This window comes from Triturus cristatus, chromosome 4_1, assembly GCF_964204655.1.
Source record: "Triturus cristatus chromosome 4_1, aTriCri1.1, whole genome shotgun sequence".
In the NCBI taxonomy this organism is placed as follows: Eukaryota; Metazoa; Chordata; class Amphibia; order Caudata; family Salamandridae; genus Triturus; species Triturus cristatus.
Window position 1 is genome coordinate 1,119,280,595 of NC_140585.1, and position 16,913 is coordinate 1,119,297,507.

Sequence of the window (16,913 nt, forward strand, 5' to 3'; positions counted from 1 at the left end):
GTTTTGCAACTCCTGTGTTATCTATCGTGCCATTGACAAGATAGGTAGCAAACCAAGGCCCCTCCTTAATTCCACTACCAGTGGCAGGGGTACCCTTTGAGAGGGTAGAGATTTACATTGTTGGTCTCCTTAATACCTAAACAACCTCAGGGAATAGATTCATACTGATGGTAGTGGATCATGCCACCAGGTATCCTGAAGCAATACCTCTTAGGACTGTCACTACTCCTGCAGTTGCCAAAGCCTTCATAAGTATTTTTACTAGAGTGGGCTTCCATAAGGAGGTGGTGTCAGACAGAGGTAGCAATGTCAAGTCTGGCTACCTAAACGCTGTGTGGGCCGAGTGTGGGGTGATGTATACATTTACCACACCATATCACCCACAAACCAATGGTCTAATTGAGAGATTCAACAACAATATGAAAGATATGATCATGGGACTCCTTGAAAAACACAGAAGGAGATTGAATGACTTTTAGCCATGCCGCTATTTTGCTTACACAGAGGTGCCACAGAAGGGAGTGGTCTTTAGTCCCTTTGAACTTCTGTTTGTCCATTATGTAAGAGGTCCACTAAGTCTGATAAGGCAGGGCTGGGAGAAGCCTCTCAAAGAACTCAAACTGGACATAGTTGACTATATGCTTGGCCTTCATTTCAGGATGGCACTGACACGCTAATTCACACTCTCACTCACAATGACTCTCCCACTCTCACTCTCACTCTCTCACTGACTCTCCCACTCTCTCACTAACTCTCTCACTGACACTCTCTCACTGACTGACTCACTCTCACTGACTCTCCCACTCTCTCACTGACTGACTCACTCTCATTGACTGACTCACTCTCACTGACAGACTGGCTCACTCACTGACAGACTGACTCTCTCATTGCCTGACTCACTCTCATTGACTGACTTACTCTCACTGACTCACTCTCACTGGCTCACTCACTAACTGACTCTCCCACTCTCAATCACTGACAGACTCTCCCACTCTCAATCACTGACAGACTCTCCCACTCTCAATCACTGACAGACTCTCCCACTCTCAATCACTGACAGACTCTCCCACTCTCACCCACTGACAGACTCTCCCACTCTCACTCACTGACACTCTCCCACTCTCACTCACTGACAGACTCTCCCACTCTCACTCACTGACAGACTCTCCACTCTCTCTCACTGACTGACTGACTCTCACTCACTGACTCACTCTCACTGACTGACTCACTCACTCTCACTCACTGACTCACTCTCACTGACAGACTCTCACTGACAGACTCTCTCACTGACTCAAAACTCTCTCACTGACTGACTCACTCTCACTGACAGACTCTCACTGATAGACTCTCACTGACACACACTCTCCCACTCACTCCCACAGACTGACTCACTCCCACAGACTGACTCACTCTCACAGACTGACTCACTCTCACAGACTGACTCACTCTCACAGACTGACTCACTCTCACAGACTCTCACTGACAGACTCTCACCGACTGACAGACTCTCACTGACAGGCACACTCTCACTGACTGACACACTCTCACTGACTGACACACTCTCACTGACTGACACACTCTCACTGACTTACAGACTCTCCCACTCACTCACTTAGTCTCACTCACTCTCACTGACAGACTCTCACTGACTGACTCACTCAATCTCACTGACTGACAGACTCACTCTCACTGACTGACAGACTCACTCTCACTGACTGACAGACTCACTCTCACTGACTGACAGACTCACACTCACTCACTCTCACTGACTGACTTACTCACTCTCACTGACAGACTCTCCCACTGACAGACTCTCCCACTCTCTCACTGACTGACTGACTCACTCACTCTCACTGACAGACTCTCACTGACTGACAGACTCTCATGGACAGACTCTCACTGACTGACAGACTCTCATGGACAGACTCTCACTGACTGACTCTCCCACTCTCTCACTCACTCACTGACTGACAGACTCGCTCTCACTGACTGACACTCACTCTCACTGACTGACAGACTCACTCACTCTCACTCACTGACTCACTCACTCTCACTGACTCACTCTCACTGACAAACTCTCACTAACTGACAAACTCTCACTAACTGACAAACTCTCACTAACAAACTCTCACTAACAGACAAACTCTCACTAACAGACAAACTCTCACTAACAGACAAACTCTCACTAACAGACAAACTCTCACTAACAGACAAACTCTCACTAACTGACAAACTCTCACTAACTGACAAACTCTCACTAACTGACAAACTCTCACTAACTGACAAACTCTCACTAACTGACAAACTCTCACTAACTGACAAACTCTCACTAACAAACTCTCACTAACTGACAAACTCTCACTAACTGACAAACTCTCACTAACTGACAAACTCTCACTAACTGACAAACTCTCACTAACTGACAAACTCTCACTAACTGACAAACTCTCACTAACTGACAAACTCTCACTAACTGACAAACTCTCACTAACTGACAAACTCTCACTAACTGACAAACTCTCACTAACTGACAAACTCTCACTAACTGACAAACTCTCACTAACTGACAAACTCTCACTAACTGACAAACTCTCACTAACTGACAAACTCTCCCACTCTCTCTCACTCACTGACTCACTCTCACTGACAGACTCACTCTCACTCTCTCACTCACTGACAGACAGACAGACTCACTCTCACTCTCTCACTCACTGACAGACAGACACACTCCCTCTCACTCACTGACTCACTCTCACTCACTCTCACTCACTGACAGACAGACAGAGACACAGACTCACTCTCACTCACTGACTCACTCTCACTCACTCACTGACTCTCACTCACTCACTGACTCTCACTCACTGACTCTCACTCACTCACTGACTCTCACTCACTGACTCTCACTCACTCACACTTTCACTGACTCACTCTCACTGACTCACTCTCACTGACTCACTCTCACTCACTCTCACTCACTGACAGACAGACAGACACAGACTCACTCTCACTCACTGACTCACTCTCACTCACTGACACACTCACTCACTGACACACTCACTCACTGACTCTCACTCACTCACTGACTCTCACTCACTCACTGACTCTCACTCACTCACTGACTCACTCTCACTGACTCACTCTCACTGACTCACTCTCACTGACTCACTCTCTCTAACTGACAAACTCTCACTAACTGACAAACTCTCACTAACTGACAAACTCTCACTAACTGACAAACTCGCCCACTCTCACTCACTGACAGACTCACTCTCACTCACTGACAGACTCACTCTCAGACTCACTCTCAGACTCACTCTCAGACTCACTCTCACTCACTCTCACTCACTCTCAGACTCACTCTCACTCACTGACAGACTCACTCTCACTCACTGACAGACTCACTCTCACTCACTGACAGACTCACTGATACACTCACTCACTCACTGACTCACACTCACTCACTCACTGACTCTCACTCACTCACTGACTCTCACTCACTCACTGACTCTCACTCACTCACTGACTCTCACTCACTCACTGACTCTCACTCACTCACTCTCTCTAACTGACTCACTCTCTCTAACTGACAAACTCTCATGTCGCCGAGTCTCAGGAGCAGAGGCGGGTTACGAGAAATCCCTCGCTGACGGGCCCTTTACACCTCCTATACAGGGTGCTGGCGGTCCCTTTAACGCGGACTGGCTCGCCGCGACAACAGAGACGCCTCCTATGACGTCACCGACGGCGGACCAATCAGAGACCATCGAACCCCGTAAGGCGGAAGTCGGGATGAACGACGGCGCGAAAGCCCGAGGAGGAGAGGTCGGAGACGTAGAGTGCGGAGCGAAGGACACGGAGAGCAAGGAGGAGAGCGGAGGATGTGATTCGGAGGTCAGAGTGAGAGGAGACGAGAGAGCTGCAGAGCCAGGAGGCCAACTTCACGGCGTCTCGCCCCGCCACGCACCTGGAGGAGCGTGGCTGGGAAAGGTACGGGGCCGGATCCTGGGCTTATTATCCACACGGGGAGGGAGATAGTTTGCTTTTTCTTTGTGGGGACGTCACGGGGTTTCTGGAGGTATCGTTTTGTCTTCTCTGTGTCAGGAAGTCCTCACACTCACTCACAGAGTCCCTCTTGTCCCACGTGTGTTGTTGGTGACTGACCCCCGGTGACTCCTCACTGCCCTTCCCCCCTCAACGCTTGACAGGACAGGAACAGTCCACTAATATTTTGGTATTCCCTTCCTTGCATGTCCCTCGGAGGCCTTCCACCTGACAAAGACCCCGGACACGGAGAGGACAACGTTGTTACTGCCTCGCAGGACGAAGGAGGAGAGAAAGAGACCAAGACACTGTCCAAGAACTCTAAATAAAACCTCAAATCAGTTATATCGTCTAGTGGTATCCTTGTTCTACTCAGGGGGAGTACAGCCCTAGGCGACAAGTGGCGAGCCAGATAGGAGTGACTGTGAGCCTCTACCCGATACAGGATGGATACGCTCATACACCAAATGAAGGAAGGACAGGCCAAGATGGAGTGGGCAATAGAGAGGACTTCCTCCCAAGCGGAAGCCGACCTGGCCGTATTCACTTCAGCTATCCAAACCCAAGCTGAGAATTTGGTGAAGTTGGCCGAAGGACAGAATCTCCTCATGGCCTCTCTGGGGCAGGCTAGAGCGCCCACCCCTCCGGGAACGGTGGTCCCACTCCAGAAGTTCACCCCAGGAGAAGACCCGTTGGCCTTCTTTCTAAATTTTGAAAGGGCCGCCCGGGCTAGTGCCTGGGCAGGAGAGAGGTTGCCCTTTTATCTTGCACCGTTGTTGGTTGGGGAAGCCCAGGCGGCATATCAGACAGTGAATAAGGATGGAACCGCTACCTATGCCCTCGTGAAGCAATACATTCTAGATAGGCTAGGAGTGGACGAGGAGGCTCACCGGTTACGATTCCGACAAGAGCGCGGGGCTCCTAGGGATCTACCAAAGACTCTTTTCTTTAAACTGAAAGAAGCGGCTGATCTGTGGTTAAAACCCCATGAGTCCAGTATGGAGGATGTAATGGGAAAAATCTACCTGGAACAATTCCTCGAAGCACTCCCCTATCCCAGCCAACGCTGGCTAAAGCAACACGCCGGCTTAACCTTGGAACAGGCTGTGGAAATGGCCACATCTTATGCCAGAGCTCAAGGCCGACCCCCCCCCCCGCCCCAAGGAACCCGAACGATCAGCAAAGCACGTTATCCAAGGAAGAGGAGACCGGAAGTCCACTAAAGCACTCCCTGAGCCCGTAAGGCCCCGAGGAGCCCGGCCAGACAACCCCCCTTTCTCAGCTCCTCAGTGTTATGATTGTGGGGAGTGGGGACACATAGCTCGCTATTGCAGGAAGAAGAGGGAGAAGGAGGAGGAACCCGTGGACGTGAGCTACGCACCCTACTCCCTCCTATTCACTCAGGAAACAGGACCCGTGTTTTATGTGAGTGTAAAAATACAGGGTAAAGGAGTACGGGCCTTACTAGACTCAGGCTGCAAACATTCAGTAGCAAGGCAGGAGCTCATTCACCACTCGTGGGTCCTACCGGGTCGGAGGGTGGGCATTAGGTGTGTACATGGGGAGGTTAGGGAATACCCTCTGGCCACCATCCAGCTACAAACACCCACAGGGGCTAGTATGAATGCGATAGTGGGGGTCCTTCCGCACCTTCCAGAACCAGTCATATTAGGGACCGACAATCCCTGTTTTGCCTCCATGATGCGGGAAGCGCTCAGTTCCCCCGAACCTTGTCAGGTCTCCGTGTTGACCCCAGAGCCCTGGGCCGGGGATACTCACTTCCGCACTGCCCAATTAAATGACGCCAGTCTTCTCAACGCCTGGAACAAAGCCAGGGCCGAACAAAACCAAGCGAATAAATCGTATCCCACCTTCGTTGAACGAAACGGCCTCCTATACCGGTTAGCAAAGGAAGACGCTGTTCTTCAACTTCTTGTTCCCTCCGACTTTAGGGATCAAATACTTTTTTTTGCCCATGCCCACCTTTTGGCGGGGCACGTTGGGGCAGAAAAAAAACGGACAAGCCATACTTCAACATTTCTTCTGGCCCGGTGTATATGCACAGGTCCAGAAATATTGCCAAGAATGCCATATATGTCAACGGCGCAATCCGTACATACCACCTGCGGTCCCCTTGCAACCTCTTCCCATCATAGGCAAACCGTTTGACCGGCTAGGAATGGACCTCATAGGTCCCTTACCCAAATCTAGTCGAGGAGATCAATATGCCCTTGTTTTGGTAGATTATGCTACCCGCTATCCAGAGGCCTTCCCCCTTAGAGCGGCCACTACCACAGCCATAGCTCAGCGTCTGGTTGAAGTGTTTTCAAGGATGGGTTTCCCTAGAGAGATGGTCACTGATCAGGGTACCCCATTCGTGTCAAAACTCATGAAACAGGTGTGCCACCAGCTCCGCATCAGACACATAAAAACCTCAGTATATCACCCCCAGACAGACGGGTTAGTCGAGCGCTACAATGGAAGCCTTAAACTAACCCTAAAAAAACTTCTGTCTGGGGATGGGAGGAATTGGGACCAATTATTGCCTTTGGTCCTTTTTGTGCTAAGGAGTCAGACCCAGTCCAGCTTGGGAGCATCCCCTTTTGAACTCCTCTTTGGGCGGAAACCCCGAACCCTACTCGAGATAACTAAGGACAGTTGGGAAACAGAAGGGAAAGAGGAAGCTTAGGCTCTGCTGGATTATACCCGCCAGTTACAGTCCAGGCTACATAAGTTGAGGGCCATCGCCCAAACCAAACAAAAGTTCTTTTATGATAAGGGAAAGAAATGGAGGAGCCTAGATGTGGGTGATTGGGTCTTGGTGTTGTTACCCACTTCTGCTCAAAAGATGAGGAAAGAGTGGCAAGGTCCCATTCAGGTTCTCAAAAAGGTGGATAGGACCACGTACGTTCTACAGGTATCTCGAACCAAAACCCGGTTGTACCACATTAACTTATAAAAAAAATGGCTAGGAAACCCTCCGGGTTCTTCCCAAACCGTCTCCTTTACCGCTCCCCTGTGTCATACCGTTAAGGAAGTGCCTATCAATCCCGAACTGTCCACCTGTCAGCGGGATGCTATAGATTCTCTTCTACTTCGGTTTTCTGGTATATTCTCAGACCAACCGGGAAGAACCCACCTCGCTGAACACACTATCCCTACCCCCGCAGGAGTTATTGTCAAACAAAAACCCTATCGGATACCTGAGGCACGACGAGTGGCCTTCCAAGCAGAAATACAACAGATGCTAAAAACCGGAGTTATCACCCCTTCCCATAGTAACTGGTGTTCCCCAGTGGTCCTGGTGCCGAAACCGGACGGAAGTATCCGATTTTGTATAGACTTCCGAGCTGTCAATAGGGTCTCCAAACAGGATGCTTACCCTCTTCCCAGGGTCGACGAGTTAGTGGAACGCCTTGGTGAGGCCAGGTACATAACTACTATCGACCTCACCAAGGGGTATTGGCAGATTCCACTAGCTCCTGCTGACCAGGAGAAAACCGCCTTCTCGACTCCCTCGGGGCATTACCATTTTACTGTCCTCCCCTTTGGGCTGCATGGGGCCCCGGCCACCTTTCAACGGGCCATGGATACCCTTCTCAAACCACACCTTCCTTATGCATCTGCCTACCTGGATGACATTGTAGTCTTCAGTAAAACATGGCCCGAGCACCTCCAACATCTGAGCCATATATTAGACATCATTTGTCAGGCAGGTTTCCATATAAATGCCAAGAAATCCCGGGTGGCTTATCAGGTGAAATATTTAGGGTTTTTGCTCGGGGACGGGAACCTAAAACCACAGCAGGAAAAGGTGGCAGCTGTTCAGGCTTTGACCTACCCAAAAACAAAGAGGGACCTTAGGGCGTTTTTAGGATTGGTGGGTTATTACCGGAGGTTTATCCCTCACTTTGCCAATCTGGCTGGACCCCTGACTGATCTCCTCTGTAAGGCCCAGGCCTCGCCCCTCTTACGGGCTCCCACGGACCTGGAAGCTAATGCTTTTCAAGCCCTCAAGGATGCTCTCACCTCCTCCCCAGTGTTAGTGGCCCCTGACTTTCAGAAGCCCTTTATCCTCCAAACGGATGCCTCGGGGGTTGGGATAGGGGCAGTGCTCTCCCAAGAGGATGCTGAGGGTTGTGAACGCCCAATTTTATACATCAGCAGGAAGCTATTTCCCCGGGAGCAGGCTTACTCCACTATCGAGAAGGAGTGTCTGGCAGTCAGATGGGGAGTGGAGAACCTACGCTACTATTTGGAAGGCAGATCCTTCATCCTCTTTACAGACCATGCCCCTCTCACCTGGCTCCAGCGTAACAAGGGCCACAATGAACGAATCCTCCGCTGGTTCTTGGCCTTACAGCCCTATCGCTTTGGAGGTTAAACATCGCAAGGGGTTGGACTAGGGGAATGCGGACTTTCTCTCCAGATACCCGATTTCCCCCGATCGGGAAAATCCGGGGGTTGGGATGTGTCGCCGAGTCTCAGGAGCAGAGGCAGGTTACAAGAAATCCCTCGTTGACGGGCCCTTTACACCTCCTATACAGGGTGCTGGCGGTCCCTTTAACGCGGACTGGCTCGCCGCGACAACAGAGACGCCTCCATGACGTCACCGATGGCGGACCAATCAATCAGAGACCATCGAACCCCGTAAGGCGGAAGTCGGGATGAACGACGGCGCGAAAGCCCGAGGAGGAGAAGTCGGGATGAACGACGGCGCGAAAGCCCGAGGTGGAGAGGTCGGAGATGGAGAGTGCGGAGCTAAGGACACGGAGAGCAAGGAGGAGAGCGGAGGACGTGATTCGGAGGTCGGAGTGAGAGGAGACGAGAGAGCTGCAGAGCCAGGAGGCCAACTTCACAGCGTCTCGCCCCGCCACGCGCCTGGAGGAGCGTGGCTGGGAAAGGTACGGGGCCGGATCCTGGGCTTATTATCCACACGGGGAGGGAGATAGTTTGCTTTTTCTTTGTGGGGAGGTCACGGGGTTTCTGGAGGTATCGTTTTGTTTTCTCTGTGTCAGGAAGTCCTCACACTCACTCACAGAGTCCCTCTTGTCCCACGTGTGTTGTTGGTGACTGACCCCCGGTGACTCCTCACTGCCCTTCCCCCCTCAACGCTTGACAGGACAGGAACTAATATTTTGGTATTCCCTTCCTTGCATGTCCCTCGGAGGCCTTCCACCTGACAAAGACCCCGGACACGGAGAGGACAACGTTGTTACTGCCTCGCAGGACGAAGGAGGAGAGAAAGAGACCAAGACACTGTCCAAGAACTCTAAATAAAACCTCAAATCAGTTATATCGTCTAGTGGTATCCTTGTTCTACTCAGGGGGAGTACAGCCCTAGGCAACATCTCACTAACTGACAAACTCTCCCACTCTCTCTCACTGACTGACTCACTCTCACTGACTCATTGACACTCTCCCACTCTCTCTCACTGACTGACTGACACTCTCCCACTCTCTCTCACTGACTGACTCTCCCACTCTCTCTCACTGACTCATTCACTCTGACTCACTCTCCCACTCACTCTCACTGACTGACTCTCACTCTCCACAGGGTGGGGTGGTGGGAAGAGGCTGGAGGGATTGAGAGATGGGAAGAGGCTGGAGGGATTGAGAGATGGGAAGAGGGTAGAAAGATAAGAGGAAGACAATAGTGAGGTGGATGTGCCATACAGGAGCAGGGTGCAGAGGCTGGGGATGGGGTACAGGGCGCAGAGGTAAGAAAGTAACAATAGTGTGAGGTGCCGGGAGAGGGAAAGGAACCGGACAGATGAGTGAGGGATGGGAACTGACTGGAGAAGTGAGAGAAATAAAGAGCAGTGGGCGAGGAGTGCAGATTGGGACAGTGTGGAGGTAGAGGTTGATGGGGGAGAAAGAAATTAGCGGGTGGAGAAGAGATGGCTGGAGTAGTAATAGGCACCGTAAGGGTTGATGGGTGAGGGATCAGTGGATAGGTGAGGGACTGACGGATAGACCGACGAGAGTCCCGGTCGGGGTGACTGACGGGTAGAATGGAGAGAGAGGAGGTGAGTGGATTGGTAGAAGCAGTTAAGAATAGTGAGAGAGGCGGTTGAAGAGGTGAGAGCGATAGGTGGATGGGGGACTGCGGGAGGGAGCGGAGGGCCTATGGGGTGGGGGGGGGGGGGTGGGGGGAGTATACGAATTGAGGGATGAAAAGCGGACGAGTGACTACTTGGGGAGGAATGAGCGATGGGAAAGTCATTGGGTCATTAAGCGCATCGTGCAAGCGATGCGCTTAATGACCTTTGCGAGATGCGCTTAATGACCCATGACGAGAGAGGAAAGCCAGATGGCGCCTGTGCGCATAACCGTGCGCATAACCGCACGCTTTAGGCCAACCAAAAAGCGTGTGGTCGGATTTTTGAAGCCGACTTACTAAAAGTCTCACCAGAGCATCGCATGCACTGGCTCAGGCGAGACCTAAAAAAGGAGCCCTGAGGGTCACCGGGGCCCACAGCTGCACTTGGAGGAGGATCACGCACCTCCTCTCTTGAAAGTATATTACTTTGGCCCTGGGGATGGGGGTCCCTGAAATCTTGTGGACTGGGATGGGGGCAACGCGCCCCTATCCCCTTTACATATATCTTTTGGCCCAGGGACGGTGTCCCAAGAACCACTATTGACCCGTGGAGTGCGGCTGTGCTCCCCCTTCCTCTTAATTTTAAAAAGGTCCCAGGGATGGGGTCCCTGGGGCCTATAGTGAGTTGGGGGAGGGCGGCTGTGTGCACCTACTACAAACAGCATTGAGGCTTGACAAAGGAGTTGAGAAGTCTCCACACTCTCCAAACGTAGTAGGATCTTGGAATCATCCGCAGAATGAAAAGTACAGAACCCTTATCTAGTCAATCCCTTTATCAATTGCTGTATGTAAATGTTAAACAAATGGGATGAGAGGACTAATCTCTGTGAACCTCCACAGTCAACTTTAACCTTACGAGCTCTAAATGGTGCTGGTATACTGCCTGAGTTATATTACTGATAAAAGAGCTTAGCTCCTCAAATGCCATTCCAGTTTTTTAAATTGATTATTTTTATTTATATCACTTCATGTAAAACACTAGATAAAATTATTGAAAAAAGTTTTAGTATTGATCACTGAACTGGAAACAAAGGAAGATTGTCATAATTTCATTTTTTGTGGGGATTTAAATACAAAGGGTGCAATTGACAGAATTGAGGATGTTGATGGATGCAATTGACAGAACTGAGGATGTTGATGGATGCAATTGACAGAACTGATAATGTTGATGGATTCTGGAAGCTAACTTTCTATAGAAAATCATGGTAGCAAACCGTGGGTTAATATTACTAAAGACGTGAGTCAAATCTCACCATGTTTTACTTGATGAGAGCATCAAGGGTGTCAGACCCACAAAAATAAAATGGTAAATGGCACTATCATTATGTAATTACATCAAATTAGTGTTTATCTTTTCTTGAATGTAGTAGGATTGTGTCTTTTGGCTAAAGTGATCCTAATTTATTGTACTGCACCCTAAAATGTAAACATATGGCAAATTTAGAATTAAAAAATGTGTCTTTGTAGGATTTAAAAAAAAAATAAAGACGGCAAGAGATGTTATGTGGTACAGTATATAACTTGTTACATAATGTCAGATTGAGTGTACAAAAAACCTTTGAATTTATGCTCTCCTTGGTTTTCCTAGTTAAAAAACTCAGCAGATATAGCATAAGAAAAGGCCACAATCAAATTAAGTATGGAGTAATTTACAATATTTGCAGCAATAAATAAACACATTTGAGTAAGAAACTTCTTACCCTCACAAGTATGTGAGACTTGAATATTGACACGAAGATGGTGAAATTATAGCAAAAAATGTAAAATGCTTAGAAAGGATCATTTGTGGACCTCATTACAAATTGTTGCTAGAGAAGGGAGTAGAAAATACAACCGGCAAATCAGTGTATTAGGTGGAAGAGCAAAGAAGGAAACTAGTGCAGTCCCTATGCTAGAAAAGGGCACGGGGGACAATTTCTAGCCTTCCTGTTTACTGTTAATGTTGATTCTGATTAATGCCTTCTACAGGAAATGTTTGATAAATTAGATATCACTTTTAATTTAATCTTGCACCTGAACGCATAGGGTTTTTTGTAAAAAGTGTGCAGTAAGGAAATCTGTGAAGTAGAAGCAACTAATTTAGAAGAAGGGATAGCCAGCATTTATTTCAAGATGGTAGGGCAATTATAGGTTCACTTTTTCAACTATCTCATGTGCTAAGTAATTCATTGTGTGCATTAGTGAGGGAAGAATAATACAAAAATCTGGTGTTTCATCTAAATTTCAGAATGATGTTATCTTTGCCCTTTACCAAACGGATTTGCCTTTATGTGAATTTTTATCCCCGAGCTCTATGAATCAGATGAAATGGATCTTAAAGAAAAGGAGTTTTTCAGTAGACCGTATGCATTGCTTGAAATTATTCTCCTACAAAATTGTGGTTAATAAGTCCCTGATAAACTCAAAATTACATTGGGATGCAGAACAATTGTAAAATTAAAATTTATTTTTCATTGAGTACTTAGGTTTTTCCAGTTAACTCTAGTACAGGTAAGTGGGTAGGACAGAATGGATGCAGGAATTGAAAAATTGTTTATTTATATGTCTAGGCCTGAAAAAATACCTAGCAGAAACTATTTAATACAATGTTAACTGATAGCAGGATATGTCTTCAAAAGAAGACTTGTCTAACCCCTAATGCACATTGTTAATGCGTTTATTTTTTCACATTGATTATATTAATATAATGAATTTTTAGTTTGAAATCTTTTTATTTAGTTATAGATAAACAAATGCAATAGATTAGGAGGCCTAGGTAATAGGCCGGCAGCTGTCATATTGCTTCACAGAGCATTAGAAGAACAACAAAGAGAACTTCCCCACCACCCTCCCTGTCCCTGCCCTCTCCTCCCCCCTCCTGTCTCCTCCCCCCATTTAACATGCCTGGATGAAAAAACAAAAAGTAGTCCTAGCACTCTGTTGCGTTGAATAGTGTCAGTTAGTCTACACTGTGACTCAACTCAGGCAGGCGAAGTAGCCATAAATATCTCGGGCAGGACAGCTCCCAGAACACAGTGCATTGCAGAGAAACAAAGGGTCGCCACATATCAGCAAAAGTAGCCCCGTCACCTTGAAGCGAGAAGGAAACGCGTTCCATGCCAAGAACATACCACAAGCGATGTAACCATCCCTACACTGTCTTGTGTTCTATCTGTGCCCCAGTGTGATAATATATTCTGTAGAGTCGCTCCTAGCGCTATACCTAATTGCTTGCCCTTGCGCGACTCGAGGGGAAAGGTAGGCCTATCGGACACTCCCAGGACCACATATGCAGGAAAGCGTAAAAGAGTAGTGTCGATATGGCTATCAATCTCGTCCAGCACCTGTGACCAGTAGGCGGTGAGAGTAGGGCACTCCCACAATAGGCGGAGAGTGCCTTCAGCTTCACACCCTCTCCAGCAAGTAGGTGAACTGTCAGGGTTGCTCCTGTGAAGTTGGGAGGGCGTAAGATACCAGTAAGTCACAATTTTAGTGGCTGTTTCAATGCTAGATGTATTACGCGCTGAGTGTCGGGCTCTATAATAAACATCAGTCCATTCTTTAGGAGTCAGGGTCAGGCCGAGCTCAGCCTCCCACCGTATTTGGCCCGCTGACTTGACCGCCAGTTCTGGGGAGTGTAGGATATGGTAGAGTTCTGTGATGAGTTGCATTGTGGGTTGTTTCGAAAGCAACCAGTGCTCATACCAAGTGATGAACCCCTCCGCTCCTAGGCGGATTCGGAGTTGCAGGACCCAGTGCCTTATTTACAAATAATGATAAAGTTCCGTTTCGGGTATGCGAAAGTCTGACTTTAAATCCTCAAATGATCAGGGGACATCAAGATCAAAAAAATGCCCTATAGACCTATGTCCAGCTGTGTCCCACTGGCGGAATGCCTCCCAATAAAGGCCCGGGGAGAAATCCAGATTCTTTGTAATAGGAGTGAGAGGCAAGAGGAAGGTTGTCAGACAACTACGGAGAGCTGCAGCGTCCCAGGCTTTCAGTGTGGCGCGAGCCACAGGCAAGCCATATAGCCGGGGGGGCCTGGAGTCCTAACGAAGAAATGGAAACTTCCCGAGAGCTTTTTTTGCTAGCGCACGCTCCATGAAGAGCCAGCTCTTCTCATATTCCAACTGAGCCCATTCTAAGAGATTCCGCAACTGTGTCGCTTTACAGTAGCAGTCAAGATCAGGGATCCCCAACCCCCCTCCCTCTTCGTGGGGTCTAAAACCCAGGTTATTTATTTATTCGCGGCCGCTTGTCCGCCCATACCAAGGTGTTGAATTCGGATTGTTGCTGCTTTATAACACCCGAGGGGGTTCTACCGGAAGGGTTTGAAAGAGATAGAAGACTTTAGGGAGTATGCTTATCTTGAGAGCTGCTACCCTACCCAGCCATGAGAGATTAAACGGCTGCCAACGTTTGAGCTCCTGCCTTGTCTGTTGCATTAACCGAGAGTAGTTCAGAGACGTCGTCTGAGTGGTGGATAAAGACAACGTAATACCCAGGTAGGGCATATCCTTTTGATCCCATCGAATAGGGCATGCCTGGGTCAGAACCTTGGGATTTAGCCACATTGACCTTGAATCCAGCGGCTGCTGCAAATGCTTCTAATTCGGGCATATAACTAATTTTTATATGAACGATCTTGAATTTGTTAATGTCTGCTGAGGTTGTGAACAGATAAACATAGAACTGAACTGAATGTGGTGCTGCCAAATCTTTGTTTGAGAAAAGCAAATGCAGACATGGAGGGCTGATGCCCTGGACAGGATTTCTTCTGAGAGTCTGGAGTAGCACCGCTGGGGTGGGAAGGGCCCAGTCTTGGCTCTTAATAATGGAATATTGTCTAGCTATAGAGAGGGCAGGCAGAGGTTAGACCCCTTGATAGATTAAAAATTAGATATTTTTCCCCGTTGTGCCTGTATCATGTTCTACCTTCTCCCTTTTGAGCTATATAGGCCATGCATTCTGGTTCTTCATGTTTCTTAAAAAAGATGTAAATCTTTAAACATTTTGTTGGTGGGGTGGGAAGGCGAGTCCGTGGTTGTTGTCTGCAACTTGAACTGGGAAAGATCTTATTATCTTCTGTTGTAGAGGCGTAGGCAGGGTTATAATGTTTTGACAATCCGTGTACTTAACATTTTCTCCCTTTATTTTTACAGCAATAAACACAATTCATCCATAAATGTGGAACTTACATTTCAAATTTAGGTCTCTGTAGACAATTTGAATCTGCATACAAAACGCAAAACAGAGAGAATGACCAGTTTTTCAATAAATTACTTTAGATATGTGGACTCTAGCTACAAAATAAACTTGAGGAAAACATTCAGGGAGTCAGTGAATAAAGGCCAGTATTGGGGGGGGGGGGATTTGGGGGGGGGGGGGGACAAGCATCAGTTCAGATATCTAGGAAATAAAGTAATTAGAATATTTGATGAGCTATTGGCAAGTTTATGCATAATTGAGTTACAACTTTAAAAGAATGGGACAAGCTTATATAGCCACATCCAAATCATTAAAGTGTGGATAGTGCCTTTTTTATTTATATTTAATGCACAGACTACAGTGGGTATATTTGTCATAGGAACAGGATGGCTAAAACAGTGCTATATTTTCAAGATAATCACAGACTCCATAAATATTGTTGACTTAAATCGATTGTACGGAAATTCATCTTATGTGTAAAACAGGAAACTCTAGCCTGGGATAGGCCTTCCTGATCCTACATCAGACACTTCTGGCCTCTGGCCTTATAAGAAAACAGGTTCTTTTTTTCATTGAACACTAGACCGTAAAATTAAGTAATTTGGCAGAGCAAAAATACACATATCACATGGAACAAAATTGTGTTGCAAGTGGTGATTCATCCTTGTAGGATCCCTAATTCTCTCGGTACAAACTTTGGTGGGGAAAACCAATAAGAAATGCAGCAGTGGAGAGTAATATAGATTTATGTTACGTGTTCAAGGAGACCAGATTTAATCATAAATATCTTCATAAACAATTTAGCAACAAACAAAATCAATTATGACCATAAATAAGAGCTACATAAATGGTATCTTATGAAGAAATGTAGCTGGGTCCAATGGATTTAGACACTACATTAGATCGACAATACATTTGCAAAGTCAGGGCACTAGTAACATTCTATAAAGTTATTTTTTCTATAATTCTTGAACCAACATTCACATTTACCTCAATGGCAATATTGGTTTCTTTATTCTTAAAAAGTTGAAGCTCTTCTAAGCGCTGTTTGTCTTCGGATGAGAGGACTGAAAATATTTGGGTTGGTGGGTCCTGTAAAGAAGTGCTGCATTAGTAACAAGGAATACACAGTTAAAACTCTAGTATGCATCATCGATGATGTACTATAAACAATAGCCCAAATATTTACCTCTTTATCTACTGGAACAGATAAATCATCTAAACAGCTGATAGTGCCATCTTTTCCTATTTCATGAACAATAAAGTCTGAATATCTAATGGGAGGAAACACAGTGAAAACATAAGCAGGTTCACTATGGGAAGTAAAAACAAAAACAATGGTCATGAAAATCAGTCCAAATACCTCTTTGGATCTTATTCTGGCATGTGGAAAGCCTTTAAACACTACTTTCCTTAAGGCTAAATAGTAATGTGCACACTAGTCCTGGCAACATTAACCCATTCAGAAAGGAAGCAGATTTGCTGACTTTCGCATTTTCAAGTGATGGATTTGCTTGTGTTGCCAATAAAAAAAACAGAGCATAGGTCACCATGAGGTAAAACTTGAATATGCTTTTCA

At 47.2% G+C, this 16,913-nt stretch overlaps 1 protein-coding gene across 2 annotated transcripts in view; it reads right to left on the reverse strand.

Moving 5' to 3' along the window:
* PUS7 (pseudouridine synthase 7) overlaps positions 1–16,913 on the reverse strand; it is a 291,175-nt gene that overhangs the window by 232,476 nt on the left and 41,786 nt on the right. For both annotated transcript variants that reach the window (XM_085654146.1, XM_085654148.1), the window contains exons 3-4: positions 16,524–16,608; positions 16,325–16,426 (exon numbers count right to left, since the gene is read on the reverse strand). In XM_085654146.1, the coding sequence (XP_085510272.1) occupies positions 16,325–16,426; positions 16,524–16,608 (187 nt within the window). The remainder of the gene's footprint in view (positions 1–16,324; positions 16,427–16,523; positions 16,609–16,913) is intronic.